We start from the raw sequence: 22,385 nt of genomic DNA, 5'->3' as shown, positions 1-22,385 counted from the left end.
ATTAGACTTTTGTCTAGTATTAGAGCCTAGTGATAACAAAGAACCAAGACTTACATGTTACGCAGATGCGGATTGGGCTGGAGATACATCATGCAGAAAAAGTACTTCTGGTTATATTTTCCTGTTAAATGACTGTCCAGTTTACTGGTACACTGGTAAACAAGAATTGGTAGCCACTTCAACCACAGAAGCAGAATATGTTTGTTTATCCAAAGCTGCAAATAACCTTGTATGGTTTAATGATTTGATTTCAGATGTTTGGAAAAAACCTGCTTTACCTTTTGTTATGCATGAAGACAATAAAGCGGCCATTGAAATATCTAGATCCGATGCCATTGGACAAAGATCCAGGCATATAGATATAAAATTTAAGCATGTGAGACAATTGTCCCAAGATGGATTTATCAAAGCAGTGCATTGCGATACTTCTGAACAATTAGCTGACATATTGACGAAGCCTTTACCTTCCAAACAGCACAAATACTTAACTTCCAAATTGTATGTATTATATTGTCCTGAATCTGAATGCAATTGGTGTTGTATAGCGAACCGGCATTTAGAGGGGGATTTGTCAGATGTAAATGCCTTATTCCCTAATGTGTAAATAATGTATATATGGGATATCAGGGGTTAACTTATTCTTTGTTTCTTAATGTATTCATAATTCACCACTCCCACTCTTGGCTCCACCCTTTGTATATATAAGGAGCCACCTTCGCCATTTTCCTTGCTTCTATCTGTAAATATTCAGTGAATATAGAATGCCTACTCTAATTAAAGAGAAATATATTTGAACCTCTAACTCTCATTATTATTATTGAGTCTGATCCTAAAAATATTGCAACAATGTCAAATACAAATACATCCGATCACATGCAACGGATCGGATTGGCATTGATCGAATACGGAGATTTACAGATTAGTCTTCAAATATCGAAAAGGAGGACATGTAGGAGGACACTTTTTGAGAGAGGACAGAACTTACAAAAGAAGGACTGTCCTCCCTAAAGGAGGACGATTGGTCACCTTAGTGGTACCCACTACAAACTGCGATCTGATTGCCATCCTAATGAATACTTAAAGCAAAAACTGGAGTTGAATTCTGCCTTTTTTCCCCTCACAGATCAAAGGAAGGAGTACAGTAGCACTATAATGAAGGCTGAGTGTGACTTCCGGCATCGGGTGGAGGTAGGAAAAATCTTTGGAAGCCCAGAAAGGTCCCTGCCATTCTTCTCATTTGCAGAAGATGGGTGCACTTATCAGTTTTGCTCTACGTCAGGGGTGTCAAACTTAAGGCCCGGGGGCCAGATCCGGCCCGTAGGGTGCTTAGATCTGGCCCACGAGGCTGCCCTGGAAACAGCAAAGAACCGGCCTGTGGTGCCTGTATCAAGGAAAACGGAACTTGGGAGGGCTGCACGCAGGTCCTCCTGAGCTCTGTTTTCACTGGCAGAGGTTTACAGGAGGCCGTCGCAGCCAAAAACAGAGCTCAAGAGCCCGTTTTCTCTGGCAGAGTGCTTGGACCACCACAGGTGGCCTTGACACAAGTGACGTTGAGCTGGCCACGTCCACCCTGGCCACACCCACTCTTCCCCTGATCCGGCCCTCAATGAAATCAAGTTTGACATCCCTGTTCTACGTAAACCTCATCCATTGCTCAATGAAAGAATTTTGGGTCCTTTTGTATTGATCTTCCTGAAGAGGAGATTACCTGGCCATTGGTTCAAAATGCTCTGATTCTAGACTTCCTGCATTGCACATAGAGTTAAATATGATGCTTGACAAGATTTTGTCTTATTCCATAATCCTGTGCTTCCCATGCAGGATGACTTTATCTTTACCAGTTCTTTGGTCCTAACCTCTTAAAGGCGTTCAAATGGTTTTACAAAGTGGGGAAGAACAGAAACTCAGCATTAAATAACATCCTTAATGTTTACATTTTTAATTTACCATTCATTCATAAATTAGTAAGTTTACAACCTTCATTATATAGGTAGTCGTCAACTTACAACCCCAATTGAGACAGAAACTTCTGTTGCAAACGTTAAGTGAGTTGGGCCCTATTTTATGACCTTTTAGGCCACAGTCATTAAGCAAATCTCAATGGTTGTTAAGTAAATCATGCGGTTGTTAAGTGAATCCATCTTTTCCCATTGACTTTGCCTGTTGGAAGTCCCCTGGGAATGTTGTGAATGGTGATCACATGATCCCAGGACATTGCAACTTTTCTAAATACATGGTGATCACCAAGCAGCCAAATTCTGATCATGTGACTGCAGGGACACTGTGATGATCATAAGTGTAAAAACTGACTGCATGTCACTTTTTTGAGTCCTATCGTAACTTCAGTTACTAAACAAATAGTTAGAAGTGAAGGATTCAGTGGTGGGTTCCTCCCGGTTCGGTCCGGTTCGGCCGAGCCAGTAGCGGTGACGATATGATGTCACTGAACCGGTTCTCCCCCCCCGCCCTCCCCACCCCCATGTTATTCTTACCTTTTATTTGGTCCCACCCCCAATCTATTGCTGCCTCCTTAATCCCAGCTGATGACTAGAGGGAAAAAAACTGTTTAAACTCTTGCCAAGGGGCTTCAAAGTGCTGTCCTCCAGCTGATCAGTGTTAAAAGCAAACAAATGAGTTGGGTCGTAAGTGTGAGGACTGGTCGTAAGTGCGAGGACCTTCCAGAAATGACTCTGACCAGCTAGCCACGCCCACCTAGTCACATGACCTCCAAGCCACACCCACAAAATAAGCCATGCCCACAGAACCGGTAGTAAAAAAATTTAGAACCCACCCCTGGAAGGACTGTATACTCAGAGGTTGCCTTCTAACATCCAGATGAAAATAAATTAGAGCAAAGCCTATTATTGGCTGTATTCACACAACAAGCTTAATTTGATGACTGACCTATTCTATTTTCTTTGAATAATGTACTGAATCCCAAACTAACCAAACAGCCTTGGTTTTCACACCATGCTATTCAATCCCACCCACCCCCATTTGAGCTTCATGTTGGATGAATGCAGCTACATGTAATTAGCCTGACTAAGCATGTTGCATGCATACAGCCACAGGTGGGAACTCATTTCTCCTTGCACACATTAGTCTGAACATCTGCAAGAGACTGGGGCCTATTCTTCTGACAGAAAGTTATTCCGAATTTCAGCATTAGAAGCCTATATCAGTTAATATTTAACTGATTGATCACCTGAATTTTAATCAGATAAATTTAGAAGTGTTTTTCTGTAGTTGACATATTAATTTCCCTACCTTTAATGTTTAATCTTTTGTCATTCTTTCTTACAGTAATATAACAACTCTAAATTACTTGTAAATATTAAATGATTATGTAATCAATGATTGTCTACCTAGTTTAATGAGTTATACATTGCCTCTGTTGAACAAAATTCCCACCATAAATTAATCATTTGAAAAATGTTGCTGTTTATTATACTGAACCAACTTAAGTTAATAGCATATGCTCTACATGCAGCACTTCCTAGTACTGTAGGCCCTTCCCTACAGTATTTCCTAGTGCAGTGATGGCTAACCTTTTTGCCGTCACGTGCCAAAAGTAGGGGGGAGCATGGGGGTTGCAGGCGAACGTGCTCACACACATAATTCAATGCCCCCCGCCCCTGTGCATGCGTGCACGACCCCTCTTTTGGCACGCAATGGCAAAAAGGTTACCAGTAGGCCTGTTTTTCACCCTCCCCAGGCTCCAGAGGCTTTCTTGGAGCCTGGGGAAGGCAAAAACGGCCTTCCCCACACACCCCGGAGGCCCTCCAGAGGCTGAAAACGGCCCATTTCCTGAATTCTGATGGGCCCCAAAGGCCCGAAAATCAGCTGCCCAGCATATGCTGGAGCTAAGCTAGGGCAACGCTTGCGTGCCCACAGATATGGCTCCATGTGCCACCTGTGGCACATGTGCCATAGGTTCACCATCACGGTCCTAGTTTCTCTTATACACTGATCTTTTCACAACAGTTATATGTACACTCAGATTATGCACTAAAGAACCAAAGTCCATATTTTATCCACAGCACCTTTTGACTTGTACTATTGATGGCAAAGAAATCAACAATGTAGAGAATTGTATTGAGCGACTCAAAATGATGGATGCCCAAAGCCAAGTGTGGGGCCAAGACATGCTTTTGCAGATCAAGGAGAACAAATTGTTGCTGACGGACATAGAGGCTGAGGTAAATGGAGCTTCTGTATACTTTATTTCACACCCAATTTGCATTGCCATATTTTCTTACAAGCTGGGATGGGTACCTGGGACAACTGAGACTAAATATCTGAACAGTAGCCATGATACTGCTATTAAATAAGACATTTAAAATGCCAAGGAATGGCAAAGAACTACTGTATACTCATGTTCCTCATGGATTGTTGGCATAGAAAGTTGTGTCCTTTTCTTTGGACCTGGAAGGTGGCAACATGGTCCTTTCTGCTACATCCTGTGTGTTTGGTTTTTCTGCCTACAGGAAGAGCTGGACTGCTATCCCTTGGAAGATATCCAGGATTGGGTCTCCATCCTTAACTGTTGTATTTACAACTCCATCTTGGCTATTTCTGTGAAAGAACTGAACCAGCAGAAAACTAGTATCTTGCTCTTTCAATGCGAGCAGATTGGGGTAAATACAGCATCTTTTTAATTTGGAGGGGACAGATTTGAAGATGGCCTAGAGACAAACTGCAGGTTCCTCTGAAATCCATAATCACATGTAATATATCTGAAATTGACATCTTTGCTTAAAATATAGGAGTCCTAACAAATCTCATTTGGACCTATGGCACTAGGAGAGTTAGGAAATTGTTCTCGTCTGGCAGCAAGACACTGATTGTCAGATTTTAATAAACATGTGGGTAACCTTCCATAGTCCAAATCCTACTGCATACTCTCTTCCTAGTGTTTAACATAAGGTGAATAGCAAAAAGAAATTAGTTCCTTATTATCTTATAGGAGTGGGAAATAATTTGCTCCAGTATGAGTCCTACTTCCCATATAATTATCAAAAGGTTAGCCAAAGGAAACATTCTGCAGTGCTTCTATTGTCATAGGATAGTACAGAATAACAGAATAATAGAGTTGGAAGAGACCTTGGAGGTTTTCTAGTCCAACCCTCTGCTCATTTCTGTGAAAGAAATGGTATAGGAAAACATTCAGACAAATGGTTGTCCAATCTCTTCTTAAAAACTTCCAGTGTTGGAGTATCCACAACTTCTGAAGGCAAGTTGTTCCACTGGTTAATTGTTCTCTCAGGAAATTTCTCCTTAGTTCTAGGTTGCTTTTCTCCTTGATTAGCTTCCATCCATTGCTTCTTGTCCTGCTTTCAGGTGCTTTGGGGAATAGGTTGACTACTCCCTCTTCTTTGTGGCAATCCCTTTAGTTATTGGAACACTTAGTCCTTTCTTTCATTAAACTAGACATACCCAATTCTAGCAAACCTTTCTTTATATGTTTTAGCCTTCCGTCCCCTAATCATCTTTTTTGCTCTTCTCTTTATGTTTTCTAGAGTCTCACCATCTTTTTTACACTCATAGTGGCGGACAACAATTTGTAACAGACAATAACAGTAGCCATTCCAGTTTAAAGCTGGAAGGTCTGAATCCAGAGAAACCTGAAAACTGCTTCTTCTTTCTTTTAGGCTGACTTGTTGAAAACCAAAATACAGAAAGCTATTGAGGAATGGAGAACCGAATGTCAGAATCATGATATGCTCAGGTAACAGAAAAGTTGGACATCTGCAATATTATATTTCGATTGCAGATGCTTTATTGGTTACCTCAAGACATGATGATGGTGATGTAGGTTTATTATTATAATTTAGAGTGAACTTGGAGAACATGTTGAATCGGCAAAATAGAGCACCTCACATTGGCAACACCAAACTAATTCCTCATGATTCTCCTTGGGACATGGAGCAACGCTACACGGAATTCAATGGTAACTGTATAATTCCTTTTTGCTGGAATGTTACCTACTAATGGAAGACATGCATGCTAAATAAAATAAAAAGATGAAGGGAGGGAGTGTTTATTGCCATAATATACAGCACATGGAAATATGACCAAAGGAGAGAATTAGATTATTTACATGGGATAGGTGTATAATAGGCTTGAATTATTCTTGGACTGTTTCCAATTTTGGATGCTCTGAGTGGTGAATACAGTAGAACTGTAGTCTATTGCTTCAAGTTTCGGAACTCTTGCTCAACAACTATTTGCTTGTAGTTTTCCTCAATATTCTATCTTATCTCCCACTGCTTTTCAATATATGCATGGAAATATTGGGATAACTGTTCTGGAAAGATCAGATTTAGTGTCACCAGTAAACTGATAGCTTCCAGTAATGTATTTCCTTTTTTTAAAAAAAACAAAACACCAGGGAAGCTGTTGAAACCCATTGTCAGTTATGGGTAAGATAAGGACAATTAGATTCAAGCTTAATGCAGAAAAAGATGCTTCTATTCAGTCAAAAAGCAAGTCAGGGAATGGAAATTTAGATAAAAAAACATTCAAGAGTGCAATCTGGGTATGTTTCTAGATTGAGCCTAGGATCTAGAAGCCAAAATTTAGTAGCAGTGGCTAGGAATGGATTTTCACAGCTTCTATTATAAGACAGCCAGGGTTAAGTGATATACATTCATTATATGATAACAGCTGTCTCTTTTACCCCTTGGTATCCTTTTTAGAAGCAACTGGGGTACACACATTTGGGGCAGTGGTGAAATCCAAATTTTTTTACTACTGGTTCTGTGGGTGTGGCTTGGTGGGCGTGGCGTGGCTTGGTGGGCGTGGCAGGGGAAGGATACTGAAAAATCTCCATTCCCACCCCACTGCAGGGAAAGGATACTGCAAAATCCCCATTCCCTCCCTACTCCTGGGGGAAGGATATTGCAAAATCTCCATTCCCACCCCACTCTGGGGCCAGCCAGAGGTGGTATTTGCTGGTTCTCCGAACTGCTCAAAGTTTCCGCTACTGGTTCTCCAGAACCTGTCAGAACCTGCTGGATTTCACCCCTGATTTGGGGCAAGGAGTTGAAATAGAAAGTTAGCTAGCTGGGGCATTATTGACACATTGTAGACACATTGATTATTGAACATTGTAGAAGCTGAACAGCAATTTGACCAGCAGCAGAAGTATGAAACACATCAAGAGGATCCTAGACTCTCCCCGATGTCGCAGGATAAATCTATAGAAATTGTAAGTACTCCATTCTTCCTGGATATCTTATCTCTGCTGGCCCCACATAAAACATATTTCCCTGTCGTGTCTCTAGAGGGTAGGAACTGGGCAGCAGGATATTGTTATCTAAACAGGTAGGGCAAGAAAACTGCATACCCTAGTTTGTACAGTGTATAAGAGAAGATATTTTCCAATTTATTTGGGATTAGAAATACCCAACTCCTTAGGTTAACCATATTGTCTGGAGAGTATGTGAATTTTAGTTCAACCCCAATTAGAAATCGCCTGTTTGAGTATAAGAACTATTGTTGTTGGTACAAAGTCTGAGTTTAAATATTTTTATGAACAGAGATTATAATCATGAAGCACCACTTCTATGAAAGTGTGACAAGAGATTCTAGAAATTGTCTGGAAGGATAGAAAAGAACAGTGGTGGGTTCCTCCCGGTTCCGCCCAGTTCCACCGAGCCGGTAGTGGTGACGATATGACGCCACCGAACCGGTTCTGCCCCCCCTGCCCCCCTGCGTTATTCTTACCTTTTATTTGGCCCCACCCCCAATCTATTGAGTCCCAGCTGATTGGCTAGAAGAAAAAAAACTTTTTAAATTATTGCCGCGGGGCTTCAAAGTGCCGGCCTACAGCTGATCAGTGTTAAAAGGCAGTGTGGTGGTAGACCGGTGCCTCCAAAAACAAATGAGTAGACCAGTACAGCTCTGCAAACAGTTAAAAGCCTGGTAGACCAGTACCTCTGCTAAATCCTAAAGAATTGTCACATGACCATCAAGCCATGCCCACAAAACAAGCCACGCCCACAGAACCGGTAGTAAAAAAATGTAGAACCCACCCCTGATAAAGAACTATAGTAAAGGAAGATATTTAGCTAGAAGCCAGGATTACAAGCCAGAATAAGAGATACCTTATTGATCTGGAGATTAATAACATGTAAATGAGAGAAGATGTCTTTGTACAGCTAATTAATTTCACTTCTTAATTAGTGTTTTTTCCCAGATCTAGACAAGGAACCAAGTGAAGTAAATTAAACCATTATCAAATTGAAAGCATGACCTAACTGCTAAATCTCTGAATCAGGGCTGGGTTTCAAAATCCGTCGCTACCAGTTCGCTCGTGGGCACACGCGTGCTTGCCCATGCACATGACACTTCTGCACATGTGCAACACTTCTGTGCATGCACAAAAGCATCAGGGCGGGTGGGCGGAGCCTCCCGCCACCGCCACTACCGGTTTGCCCAATTCGGAGTGAACCGCTAGCAATTCACCACTGCTCTGAATGGCAAGAAAAATGTACACTGTCAGTGATTTTCCCCAAAAAGCTTTCAATAAATACAGTATTGGATTTGGATTCTTGTTCCTCTGTTGCGAGCAGGAGATCCTGAACCATGTTCTGGATGATATAGAATCATTTGCAGGAAAAGTACAAAAGAACGGCACCCTGAGTGACAAGAAGAAAAAGAAAAAGAAAAAAGGAAAGGAAAGTGATAACGATCAAGGTAACACCGCCAAAGCAGCAGAGCAAGTAGGCAATTGTAAACTTCTAAATTTCCATGGTCTCATGGAAAATAGAGGCGGAGGGGGGGAAACATAAACTGATTCTAATTCAAACTTTCTTTGACTCAAGTCTCTGAACTGAACTGCCTTAACAAACAGTCTTTTTTCAGAGTATTCTGAACAAGAGAAAAACGATACAAAGGAACAAGCAATATGAGACATGCTAAAAACTGTCTACTCTGAAGTTCACAATGGGCATTGAACATTTGAATAGGATATACATTTAGTCAGGAACAATTCTACTGCCAATCATTTTTACTGAATTACCTAACTCCTAGGACAATGATAGCTAACCTTTTCTGGACTGAGTGCCCAATGCGCACCTGCATGCCCGAACCCCCAAAATGCAATGCGCATGTAGCCCCGCGCATGCACCCTGCCCCCCAACATATGCACGTGCCCCCGTATGCACCCCCTGTGCATGTGTGCATGGCCCCCCTGCACACACCCCGCCCCCTGCGCATTCGCGGCAGAGACCCAAAGGCCAGCTGGCCAGCAGGAGAGCTGAACTAGGGTGATGGCTCGCGTGCCATCAGAGAGGGCACTCCGTGCCGCCTCTGGCACATGTGCCATAGGTTTGCCATCACGGTCCTAAGACATTACAATCCTAGAAATTCAGTTCCTTCCTTAATCATAGATTTTGCCTCATTCATTCATCCATTCATTCCAAAGGTGCTTTTTCAGGAGGCAACTGGACTTTCTTGTTTTTTTCTTTTGAAGATGTTTTACTTCTCATCCAAGAAGCTTCTTCAGCTCTGACAGGCTAGTGGGGCGTGGAAGGATTTATATTCCTTGCAGACAGCTAGTCATTTGCACCCTTTTAGAGGGTCGTTGAAGCACTTGGATAAAAAGGATGCAAATGACCAGCTGTCTGCAAGGAATATAAATCCTTCCATTCCCCACCATTCAGTTAGAGCTGAAGAAGCTTCTTGGATGAGAAGTGAAACATCTTCAAAGAAAAGACAAGAAAATCCAGTTGCCTCCTGAAAACCTGGATGATTGAGAATCTCTACAGATATACATTCATTCATTCATTCATTCACTCACTCATGGTTTTGATTTTCTACCACAATCTCAAACTCTTTTGCCTGGTAAATCCTAGTCATCTCACATTAGAGAAGGTTTAAGAGCCAACTTAAGAGCCAACTAAGATGTGTGTTTGCCTACACTGAAATTCATGTCCCCTATTATCACCAGTTCTCTCTATTTATATCCTTTTGGAGCTATATACAGCCTGTTTGGTTTTTCAATTTCTTGAATATTATTATATAATCCATGATCACTTTTTTTGTGTAGCCCATCATCATTTAAGATTTCCTAGTTCACTTATAAGACATTGGTGTTCCATTGACTGTTCACCAATCCTCTGTTATGGAGACACATTTTAATGATAAGTTCTATTTTTGTTAGATCATCAGTTTCACATTTGAATAGATTGTGTTCTAGATCCATACAATCTATTATATGATTTTATTGAAAATTTTAAACACAAGAATAAGACGAATACAAACTGAAATAAAGCAAAAGAGAAAAAGAAAAAAAATGAAAGAAAAAACTAAAATATAAAGAGGCTTGCATGTTTGTATAACACTTATAAGTACAATTATAAACAGATCTCTCTCTCTCTCTCATTATATCCTGACTCTTAGTAAATAATGTATCGTATCTAATTTTCAAAACCATAAACATAAATTCATTTTTTTTATCAAAAGGTCCACAAAGAATATCCAGATTATAACATACTGTCTAGATCCATACAATTTAAATCCTATGACTTCATGTCTCTCAATGCTGGAATGGCATATCTTAGGTTTTCATATAGTTTTCTTGCGTATAAAAAAGTATGCTTTATATATTTCACTGATCTCATCCCACATGAAATCTTCAAATTTAGACTGCCTTTTAACTAAGCAAGAAAGTTGGAATTAAATTAGTTTATTTAACGTTATGTTCTGATTATTTTGACATAACTGGGTGCAAATGTGCGCTCTCTCTCTCTCTCTCTCTCTCTCTCTCTCTCTCTCTCTCTCTCTCTCTCTCTCTCTCTCTCTCTCTCTCTCTCTCTCTCTTTGTAAATCTTGAATCTCCTGCATGTGGAGATACCTGCCTATAATCTTATTTTCTTCTATCTTCTGCATCAGTTTACTAATGTTTCTCTCTGGTTTGGCAGCATTACCCTCGGAATCTGAGTTTGGAGACTGCTTCCAGAAGATCAAGTACAGTTTCAATTTGCTGGTAGGTTTGCAACTGGTTTGACCTTGGCAGAAATTTCTCTATTGCCAATACAGTTGGCTACATTTCTTATGAAAAGAACTCTTCATGAATTCCGCAACACAAAATATCTAGGGCAGCAGCACAAAGAGCTCCATTCTGTTTAGTTGTAGCTGTTTATTGCCACTGTGGGATTATTAATGTAGGAATATTTTAAGCAGCTGAAAAATTATGGTAGTCAGATAAGACATTAGGAAACTAGAGGAGGATTGTAAATGTACCTATATATTCACCAGATGTAATTGTATAGAGTATCGAACTGTACTGTATGTGCTTGTTGGTATTTAATCCAGCTTTTCAGATGAGAATTGTTTCCCAAAGAAAGCCTCAATTAAATCGCAATTAAAATTCTATGCACATTTATGCTTTCAAGCATGATGCACAAATGATACAGATCTGACTTTATCGGAGGGCCAAATAAAGGCTATGCTTTATCGGAAAGCTATGCTTGCAAACTTGAATAGACCTGATAAACAGGATGGGGAAAGTAGTCCAGACTGGTAATCAATTTGGAACAGAAGCTTTCCCCATCTCCCAACATGCATCACTAGAATTACTTCCCAGTGAAAACAACTGGAACAATCTGGGTTGGGATCATTTTGGGAAAAGAGTAAAGGCTCCTAAACATTATCTTTCAACCTTTCCTATGATCCATAAACAGAGCAATTCCCCAGTCTCTTATCTATTGTAAAAAGCTACCCACTAAATTAATTTTCTGATTATTTTTTTAAACCTTCTTTAGTTTGATCTTAAGACCCTAAATGTGATCTGATCTTTATCTCCTGCCATTTTCTCCTATTTCTTTATTTCATAACTACCACAGTTGTGTTCTTCCGCAAAGTTGGGGCATCAATATTCTTTCCTGTTTTGATTGTTCACATCTGAATTATCCCATTCTACCTGTTTCATTTTTTTCTCATAGACAGCTAAAATGGCTGAATGCAAGAATCTGGTCCCGAGAAATGAACAGAAGGGATAAGAATAAGATTTCTCCCTTTCTTTGTTAATCCATATAGTATTATGTTTCTACTGCTAAAAAAATGGAAGGAGAAAAAAAAATACTGGTAACAATACTATAGTTAGATCTGTGACATACACTAGACTAACCTGAAATTGTTTTAGTTTGTTGTCCAAATCTAGCTGGTATGTTTTATTAACGGTTCAGTGTGTTGAGCAAGAAATAAAATTAATTTGATAGTCATTGTGCAGTTAATTATGGGTTAATATGTTGTATAAGCCTAATCTTCATGTTAACTGAGCTTTCGGAACAGTTCCCATAAAGAAAGGGGAGTGGAGGAAAAAGAGCTGAAAAATGAACCAAGAAGAACAGCACTTGAAAACAGCATTTTCTTCTAGTGAAGGAAGGGGAAGTTCATTTTTCTTTCCTGATGGCCTTGCTAGAAAGAGAGGAAAGAAGCAGTCCCCATTGGCTCTTGGTTCCCTGGACCAACATCCGGCATCCCTTCCCAACTAATAATTGAAATTGTGTTATTGATGATGGGGAAAGGTGACCAAGTTCCCAGTAATTACTAGCTGCACATATATCACCCATTTTGTTTTGCTTACTGATGGTTTGTTAAATGTATCATAATTGGTTGTGTTTACACAAGTACACAACAGACCCTGATTTATAACCTATGTTCATACTGTTTGTTAAACCACAGTTCTCAACCGAGGATCGTGGGATTCCCGTGGGCACCCTAGTATATTTTAAGGAGGCCACGGATAAAAAACGTGTAATGGGGTGGCGGCTGGTGGGGCCATAGAAAAGTAAAGTATGTTTACTGCAGTTCTGTCTTATACAGTATATACCAGAAAATACATCGGTAACTGTCCCTTGTCTGTATTCAGTAATGGGACCTGGTTTGGGGGGTCGGGGGGGTGTTGATAGGATGAAAACAAGGCTGGGAGAGGGCTACAGATAGGGAGAAAACTGTTGAGAACTGCAGTGTTAAACCAAAATATGTGATGGCATAGCACAATATGTAACTAAGTCGCTCTCCAGCCAAGAACCAGGATAAGGCCTGCCTTCTTCTTTTTACAAGAATCAGAGTCCTGGCCAGAGCCAAGTATCAGTTGAAAATGTGCTTCCCACGCCCAGTTTAATTTTTAATCCACCCTACTTGTTTTTCTTTGAGAAAGGAACTAAGCATTAACTGAATAAGCAAGTTCAATAGGATTATTAGAGGGTCAAACTCTTTACCAACACCAGGGCAAGTCATTGTAGGTTCCTTGCCCAGATTCTAATCAAACCTAGCCCACCTTCCTTCTCAAGGTTCCCAGAATTCCCAGCCTATATAGCCACTTGGAAAGTATCAAGTTTTGAAAAGTTGATTTAGTGCCATCCTTTACTTAAATTTACCTAATAAGAACATTAGGTGGTGTAGTGATTAAGGCATTAAAAGTAGAAACTGGGAGACCATGAATTCTAGTCCTACCTTAGAATTCATAAATAAATTAATTAATCATCAGTTCACCCATCATCTTGGGCCTCTCTCCCTCCCCTCCCCTCTCTCTTTCTCTCCCCTCCATACCCTCAAGGTAGAAGGTGATGGCAAACTACTTCCAAACTTTTGCCAAGAAAATTGCAGGAAGTAATCTAGGCAGTTGCTGGAGTCAACACTATCTTGAAGTACAAAAATAACTCCATAACCTAATGTGGTCTAGTTAATGGTTTACTTTCCTCCTTCTTCAATCTGTGAATTGGTTTTTAAAAATAGAAATAATAATTATGGGACTGTACTTGTTTTTTTGCAGGGGAATCTTGACCAAACCATACAACAGCCAAGTGCTCCTGAATTGGTCACCCTCATCTTCTCCACTCTAAGAACTGTGAGTATAGCAGTCAGGCAAGAAATTCCAGAGGTTTCTGATGACTGTCTTTTTTTAAAAGATTCATTTGTAAATAGAGAGCATTTTTTTCTTATATAGTTTTATTGAAAGTTTTTACTTCATTAAAAGATAAACAAGAAAAATATATAGAAGAAAAGTAGAAGAAATAAAATAAAGTGCTAGGAACAGTACAGATAAAGAAAAGAAGGAAAAAAGGGAAAATTTAAGAAGCAGCTTCTAATCTTCTTCACAGCAATTGCAAACATTTTTTTACCACTTCCCCCCTTTAGTATTATATAATATAGATCCTTTCATAAAAGGAACTACAAAGTCCATTACAAGTTTTCAATCTTTTGTAAACATAGTTATTGCCTATGTTATTAATCAAACAATTCAATTTTGTCATTTCTGCAAGTTGTACCATCTTCACAGTCGACTCCTTCATTGTGGGTATTTCTGTGTTTTTCCATCTTTGTGCACATAGTATCGGACTGTAGTTACCATGAGAGAGAGATATTTTTTCCCTAAATCAATTAGGCATTCCAGAATTCTGATAGGTGTTTTCTATGCTCTAGCAATCACATTTTTTAATATTCAGGATCAAAATGCAAGTGTCCTGCATGTTTCCCAGCATTGTTTATACCTCATTTTCTACAGATGACAAATGGGAAGCAGCTGTTATCGAAGGCCAGATGAGAATAAATTTCCTGACACATTAGAAATCTCTAAAGAAGGGGTGTCAAACTCCCTCCCAAACTCAGGGCTGAGTTTCAGGGCTGCATCAGAGTTGTGTTTGACCTCGGGGGGCAGGTGGGCATGGGCATCATTCATGTCAGGGGTGCCTCTAGCAGGGCTGGGGGGACCCATTGTCTCCAGCGGAGGAAGGTGAGACCAGGGAGAGGGCCAAACCCTTGTCCTCCAGAGGAGCCTCGCCGTCCCTCTCAGGCCACCCCCCAGACAGTGGCACAGGCTGTCCAGAGCCCTAGGTAGCAAAGGGCAAGTGCCCAGCCTGACCCTCAAGCTCCCAGGGCACCAGGACCCCACAGCCCAGCTCCGTTTTCACTGGTAGAGGCACCATGGGCCAGTCCTTCGCTGTATCCAGAGCGGCCCCATGGGCCAGATCTAAGCATCCTATGGGCTGGATCTGGCCTGTGGGCCTTGAGTTTGACACCCCTGCTCTAAAGACAAAAAAAGACACAAGTGGAAATCACTTTAACATGTCTATGTAGATGGTTCCAGGGAGGGTGTGGATTAAGCAATTGCTCTGCCTCGTTCATGGAATACAGGAAATAATCCAGATAACTTCATGCTCCATTTCTAACCATACTGCATTTTTTACCCTTTTTTTCACCCTTTCCTAAACACAATTCCAATATACAGAAAAAAAACATAGCTATACTTTGCCTTCTGAACGTTAAGCAATAAGAACTTTAGCTCTATTTGGAAGCATTCAGTGAATAAAACCTGGGTCATAAGAAAGTGTAACAATAAACCTGTGACTTCCACTTGCAAGTATTTCTGTTCCTCGAAGGCTTGATTAATTGTCATGTTGTATTCCCTGAATAACATGTATTCTCACTCCTCAGATTTTATCCAGGTGTCCCTGGATAAACTTGGCCTCTACAGTAGTCTTACCGTTGCTGACGCCTGCAGCTATTAACTTGCTCAGGCGCTCCTTGAAATATGATGACCAGACTATTTGGAGGAATTTGGGAACTGCTTGGAATAAGACTAGGTAAGAGTTGTCAAACCTTGTGCAATACGTTTGCTTCTACAGTATAATGTGGTAAGAAACTAGGTCAAACGAGAATACCAGCCATTGCATAATGTACTATAGCCAGAGCCATTGCATCATGCAAAGCCACTGCCAAAGATAGCAACATGGACTTTGAGTCAAATCTAGCAGGATTCTTCTTCATTGAAATCCCTGTTAATCCCTGCTAAGACTTCATTTTGTTCAGTGTATAATTTTCAGTAACCCTGTCATTCAAATGGATTTGTAACACAAATTCTGAAGGAAACACCTTGATGATCTGGATCTATTGTAGCTTGATCCCAATTTTTATTACTCAATAAGTTGTCTTCTTACTCACAGGGAAGAATTTCCAAAGGGACAATCCTTCCCTCCCTATATGCCCACATTTTCAGATGGATGGATGCCTCCCAGGTCTACTTGGAGATCCAACAATATGGCTCAGGTGAGTCACTCCTGAATGGCAGGCAACCACAGGCAGAGCAGAAGTAATAGAGAGCCACATTATGGAGAGCAGGTGCCTGGCCATGAGCTTCTAAAGCAAAAGCAGTATCTTGCCTGCTCTCTACAAAGTCAGCACAAATTCATCACAAATAGTCAGATTTTTTACAGTTTCATATATTGTTCAAGGGCAATGTTAATTCTCATGGCAATACTCATGTATCAAATGATCATTATATTTCTGCCCATCTGTACAGCTCAGCTGTTCTGTACTTGGTGCCTACAGATAAGGAGAACTGCAACTCCCAGTATCTTGGGATGAATACTCATGGATGCAGCACAATTATTGCTGCCTAAGCCTTATGGGAGCTGAACTCCAACATATTTGGAGAGAACCAGGCTGCCATAATTTGCAAAGCAGTAGGTCAATTAGCAATTCCAAAGAAAAAGCTTACTATACCATCAAAATTCAAAGTCTGCTATCACATACAATGCATTACTAAGATGCAATTCTCTAGCAGATAAAATTTTATTGCTACTAACAATATAGTGGATTCCTATATAGTTCAATTATGTAAGCAAATATCACAACTATTGTCGTTACATACGTTTGAAGCCATTCATTTATTAAAACATTGTTTAATGTGTACCTATGATTAATTTCACTTAAAGTAAACTGTATTATTTTCTTGTAGGCAAATGGAACCCAGAATAATTCCTCAGATGGGTATGTTTTCTTACCAGACTTTTTAGTGGATATACAGGAAATATTCCTGGGGAATGAAACTTACGTATGTGACCACATAGAAATTATTTTGACTCTAATAGAAAATGGCAGACACATAGAATTTCCCTGCATCAAATTCACTCTAGAAATTACATTCCATGCAAATTCACTCTAGAAATTACATCCTACTCAAGTTACACTGGCAGAAATACAAGAATTAAAGAGTAGCTAAAATTCTGACAAGGGTATTCTGGGAGGACTAAGAGGAGGAGAAGATTGCGTGACCAATAATAATAAATTAAATAAATAAATAAATAAATAAGTAAATATATATATATATATATGTTACTCAGCTCCCAGCAACTCTGGGTGGTTTACAGTTGTTTAAAATATTTAAGGACAAAAATACCACAAAAACAGAACAAGACACAATACTTTTGACTTTTATTGAAATTATCTTTCAATTTTTTTTTTACGTATTTATCAGCATGTTCATCTTTAACATGCCATGTTGTGGCTTTTGCTACAACAAATTAACATGATTACATCTTTGAAATTGGCATAAATCAGAACAAAAGGAAGAAATAGGATCCTAAGTATCAGAACCCTATTGCTAGAGCTGTTTTAGTGCATAAGAGATCCATAATATTCTCAGCTGCCAGATGTGTTGACTTTGGGAAGTGGGAGTCACGTTACTCAAATCCTGTAAAGGCCAACCCCAGCTGAGGGGTTTTGCCCACATTTGACAGAATCTAGTAGACACTGCATCACAAGGGATCTGGCCATGTAGAGACAAGGAGGCAAACTCTTTTCAAGGGAGTCTTTTACAGAAACAAGGAAGAAGGAAGAACAGGCTGCTCATCTCCCAGACTTTTGTTCTCAAAAGCAGATTCATTTCCTTTTCAGGGCTTCCAATCCTCCACAACTCATGCAAGCCATATCTGATTTCCATGCACGGAATTCCCAAGAGCTCACTGTAAGAAAAGGAGACCTATTAGAGGTAAGACTGAAAATCTGTTCCTTTAGTAGATAGCAAGTACAGTGCTTGTCTCTTGGCAAGTACAGTGCTCTTCACCACCAAAGCTCCTGTATGGGATCAAAAGTTATCTTGCTTCTTTACATAAACACCATCAAAGCAACTGCAGCCCAATCATGACTAGGAAAGGGAGCAAATTATACCAAAATATTTTCTTCTAAGCTGTATAAAAGACCACAAAAAAAAAAAATCCAAAAAGGAGAAGATAGTTCTAATAATAATAATTCTTAATAGAAAATAGTGCATCTAGCTAGTTCACATCATTACATAAAATCAAGACTGAGGACTGAAATAGCCATCTTTGTCTAGAAGTCATCAATGCTGCAAATGATTATCATAGGCTCTTGAGCTAGAACATGAAGGGAACAGTGTAGATTTTCAAATCTGTAACTTTAAGTTATGTGGATTTCTGTAGACCTTAGGATACCTTTTACCCAAATTCTTTTCTTCATAATCTTTTCCCAACAGTTTCCCTAAAACATTTTTTTAACGTTTATTGCCATGCATCATGAAACTTGGTGGTCACATTAGTTATTCTGAACTTCTATTAATGGCACAGGAATCATCTTTATTTATGTATTTATTTGGAAAACATATCCGGCCACCCACCCCACAGCAAGAACAGTACAATAGTACAACAACAGTACAATAAAAACATGTAATTTAAAAAAAAACCAAAACAAGAAATGGTGCCTGGCATTCTTAAACAACACTTTCCAACAATAATAATAACAATACTGGGCTCATTTTTTCTACATTCCACAAGGCTAGACTTTGAACACTTTTCTTTTTAATAAGATTCAGTATTGGGTTCCTTAAACTATCAAAAGTTATCTCATATATTTTTCATCAATGATACATTGATGAAGAACATACGTTATATCCATACGTTTAAGGAGCCTGGTGGAGCAGTGGACTAAAGCGCTGTTAAATAGCACTTAGCTGCCAGCTGCCTGCAATTACTGCAAGTTCGAATCTCACCGGGCTCAAGGTTGACTCAGCCTTCCATCCTTCCGAGGTAGGTAAAATGAGGACCCGGATTTGGGGGCAATAAGCTGACTTTGTATAAAAAAGAACACCGCTTAGGTGGGGGCTAAAAGCCCTACTAAGCAGGGATATACAAAAGTATGAAGGCTATTGCTTAACGCATTGTAAGCTGTCCTGAGTCTCCGGAGAAGGGCGGCATATATATCGAACCAATAAATAAATAAATAAATATATTCTTTTATATCTCATGTCTTCTTCATCAATTCCTCATATCTTCTTCATCAATGATGTAGATGAAGGAATAGATGGGGAACTCATCAAAATTGCAGACAATACCAAACTGGCAGGAATAGCCAATACTCCTGAAGATAGGCTTAAGATATAGAAGGATCTTGACAGACTTGAACATTGGGCCCTAGCTAACAAAATGAAATTTAATGGTGAAAAAACTAATGTTCTGCATTTAGGCAAGAAAAACCAAATGCATAGCTATAGTATAGGTGGATCAATAGTAGTAATTGTGAGAGGAGTCCTAGTGGACAATTACTTAAATATGAGCCAGCAGTGTGTGGCAGCTGCCCAAAAAGCCAACACAGTACTAGGCTGCATTATCAGAAGGATAGAATCAAGATTACGTGACATATCAATACTACTCTATAATGCCTTGGTAAGATCACTGGTCCAGTTTTGGTTGCCATGATAGAAAAAAGAGACTGTAGATAGAGTATGGAGAAGAACAATAAAGTTGATGAGGGGACTGGAGGCTAAAACATATAAAGAACAGTTGCTGGAATTGAGTATGTCTAGTTTAATGAAAAGAAGGACTAGGAGTGACATGATAGCAGTGTTCCAATATCTAAGGGGTTGCCATAAAGAAGAGGGAGTCAAGCTATTCTGCAAAGCACCTGAAGGCAGGACAAGAAGCAATGGGTGGAAACTAATCAAGGAGAGAAGCAACCTAGAATTAAGGAGAAATTTTCTGACAGAACAATTAATCAGTGGAACAACTTGCTTCCAGAAGTTGTGAATGCTCCAACACTGGAGGTTTTTAAGAAGAGATTGGACAACCATTTGTCTGAAGTGGTATAGGGTTTCCTGCCTGAACAGGGGGTTGAACTTAGAAGACCTCCAAGATCCCTTCCAACTCTGTTATTCTGTTAAATTGAACTCTACTATTTTTTAGATTTTGGACCAAAGAAAAAGATGGTGGCTTGCCAGAAATGCCACGGGGGAGAAAGGTTATATTCCTAATAATATTCTGGAATCTAAGAATCAGACATCTAATGAACACAATCCAGAGCAAGTGGGTACCATTTTCTTTTGTGTCATGTGGCATTGCAGAGACAGATGCTTTATGCTAGGTGTTATTTCACATAATCACTTCTCCCCTGCTGTGTAAAATTGAGGCATATCTAGGGAGCAGATCTCTACTGACAATGTGATACAAAATCAGAAAAAGGATATGTTCTCTGGGAAAGTGGGCATCTCTGCATATTCTGTTGGAATCAGCTGTTTTCTTCAGACAGAATAGCTCTCGTTGGCTATATCTCATTGGAAGCCCATATACTGAACACTTCTTAATATCCAGTTTATGAATTATCCTGAATTCTGATTGTGTCATAAAGTTAGCTGCAAATTCATGGAGGAGGAATAGCAAGAAGTCTCATCCCAACTGTATAGGTTTTTTGGAATTAAAACTGAGGATTTAAATTGGTAATTTAGTACAAGCAGACATTCTCAATCTGCTGTACCAATGTGTAAGTATAGAACTGACTTATGCTAAATATAGACAATACACTTGAAGCTTCTAGCAGCAGCACTTAAATATTTGAGATTACTGTAAATTTATATTAGTTATATTTTCACATACACCACCCACTGAGAACTACTGTAGAACTGAAAGGACAATTAACCAGTGGAACAGCTTGCTGTCAGAAGTTGTAGGTGCTTCATCACTGGAGGTTTTTAAGAAGGGACTGGACAGTCACTTGTCTGAAATGGTATACGACAGGGGGTTGGACTAGAAGACCTCCAAGTCTCTTCCAGCTCTATTCTGATTGACTGATAGAAGGGAAATTTCAGTTCCTCAAATTTGTAGCCACTTATTAGAAAATAAGATTGAGATCAAGCTCAGTTGTTGCGACTTATTTGCTGTAATTACACTTACTTCTAAATAGGTAGGCCTTTAGAAGTTTGAGCAATGAATATCCTTTTTTCCTCTGAATCATCTTGTTCCTGTTATCTCTGTATATAGGTTTCAACAGGTTTCACTGATGTCCAGCCAAGTTCCTCACCAGCAGAAGTCACAGTTTGGCTCAGGACAAAAGGTTTTTCCAAGATGTAGGTGTCACTTTAATAACTAGTCCAATAAATCTGATTCTGGTCATGATTGATTTGGTTGTTCTAATACTTGATGTCCGTGAGATGAAGAGTTGTGTAGAGTAGTAAACTCCTTCTTCACTTTCAACTCTGTTTAGTCCCTTGACACTTAACTTTCATGCAGGTGTACTGCAGCTATTAATCTCAGCAATCATACTAACACTATGACCCAAAGATGTCAAGTTAGAGATATAATTCTAGGTGCTGATAGTTTAACAGAAACTAAATAGAATACAATAATGCTAACTTATACAGGAAAGACCAGATTCCACATTTACAGTCAAGCACAACAAACTCACAGATTAAGTGTCAGAACTAGAAGGGCCATATTCCAGTTCTCAGTCATGCAGCAATTTTCAACTCTACCTACACAGAATGGTTAAGAAACCCAGATTGTTCATTTTCAACAACAATAAAAAGGATGCACTGTAACATGGCCCAATAAACAAAATACAGTCTATAGAATCAGGTCCAACCCTGCTTTCTTCTTCAGTCTTCCTCAAGAGTGACTCATTTCACTATGTATGTATCTTTTGGTTGTTTCAACAGCACAGTTAAATCCCTTGGCATCTTAAATGGTAGACAGCTACTGTCGATGAGCCAAGAAGAACTGAAAATGGCCTGCCCAGAAGAGGGAAGAAAAGTATTTTCAATGCTTAGAGGAGTTAAATCCCCACTGTAGGTAAGAGAATGTCTAAAACTTGATCATCGAATCAATCTCAGCATATCTGCTGAAAGATACAGTATGCTACTCAGTAGTGGGATTCAAATCACAGCACTACTGGTTCGCTATTGGTAGCGTGCAGGTGCACACATGCGCTTTGCGAGTGCGTGGCACTTCTGCACATGCACAGAGCGTTTTTGATGACGTCTGGGCGGGTGGGCAAACCAGGGCAAACCAGGAGCAACCCACCACCAATGCTACCATATTGTCAATGTAGCTTCGTACTGGAATTTAGTCTCCCACTCTTTTTCAATAACACCACTGAATGAAGGAACAACTAAAACATTAGTTGTCAGGACTGTTTTGGATTTTTATCTGATCAATATTGTGGGCAGGAGATGTCCATTCATAAAGGAATTGGCCTCTGAAGCCCACCAGGGATTTGGCAGATGAGACCTTCTGCCAATGGACTCTTTCTGGGAGCATTTTGGTGGTGGTGGTGGGGAATTGAAAGAGAGGTGTGCCTTAACAATAAGT

General features: G+C 39.7%; 1 protein-coding gene across 1 annotated transcript in view; it reads left to right on the top strand.

The window, feature by feature from the left end:
* EPS8L3 (EPS8 signaling adaptor L3) overlaps positions 1-22,385 on the top strand; it is a 36,391-nt gene that overhangs the window by 11,292 nt on the left and 2,714 nt on the right. Inside the window, exons 4-19 of the mRNA XM_034414785.3 lie at positions 1,124-1,188; positions 4,041-4,199; positions 4,488-4,637; positions 5,652-5,728; positions 5,835-5,950; positions 7,116-7,210; positions 8,577-8,700; positions 10,929-10,993; positions 13,787-13,861; positions 15,448-15,596; positions 15,957-16,059; positions 16,751-16,782; positions 17,689-17,782; positions 19,989-20,108; positions 21,060-21,145; positions 21,734-21,866. Coding sequence (XP_034270676.2) covers positions 1,124-1,188; positions 4,041-4,199; positions 4,488-4,637; positions 5,652-5,728; positions 5,835-5,950; positions 7,116-7,210; positions 8,577-8,700; positions 10,929-10,993; positions 13,787-13,861; positions 15,448-15,596; positions 15,957-16,059; positions 16,751-16,782; positions 17,689-17,782; positions 19,989-20,108; positions 21,060-21,145; positions 21,734-21,866 — 1,643 coding nt within the window. The remainder of the gene's footprint in view (positions 1-1,123; positions 1,189-4,040; positions 4,200-4,487; positions 4,638-5,651; positions 5,729-5,834; positions 5,951-7,115; positions 7,211-8,576; positions 8,701-10,928; positions 10,994-13,786; positions 13,862-15,447; positions 15,597-15,956; positions 16,060-16,750; positions 16,783-17,688; positions 17,783-19,988; positions 20,109-21,059; positions 21,146-21,733; positions 21,867-22,385) is intronic.

The sequence above is a fragment of the Pantherophis guttatus genome, chromosome 3 (genome assembly GCF_059756535.1).
Source record: "Pantherophis guttatus breed Tessera chromosome 3, ASM5975653v1, whole genome shotgun sequence".
In the NCBI taxonomy this organism is placed as follows: domain Eukaryota; kingdom Metazoa; phylum Chordata; class Lepidosauria; order Squamata; family Colubridae; genus Pantherophis; species Pantherophis guttatus.
Note: the sequence above shows the minus strand (reverse complement) of the source record. Positions and strands in the feature narration are given on the sequence as shown.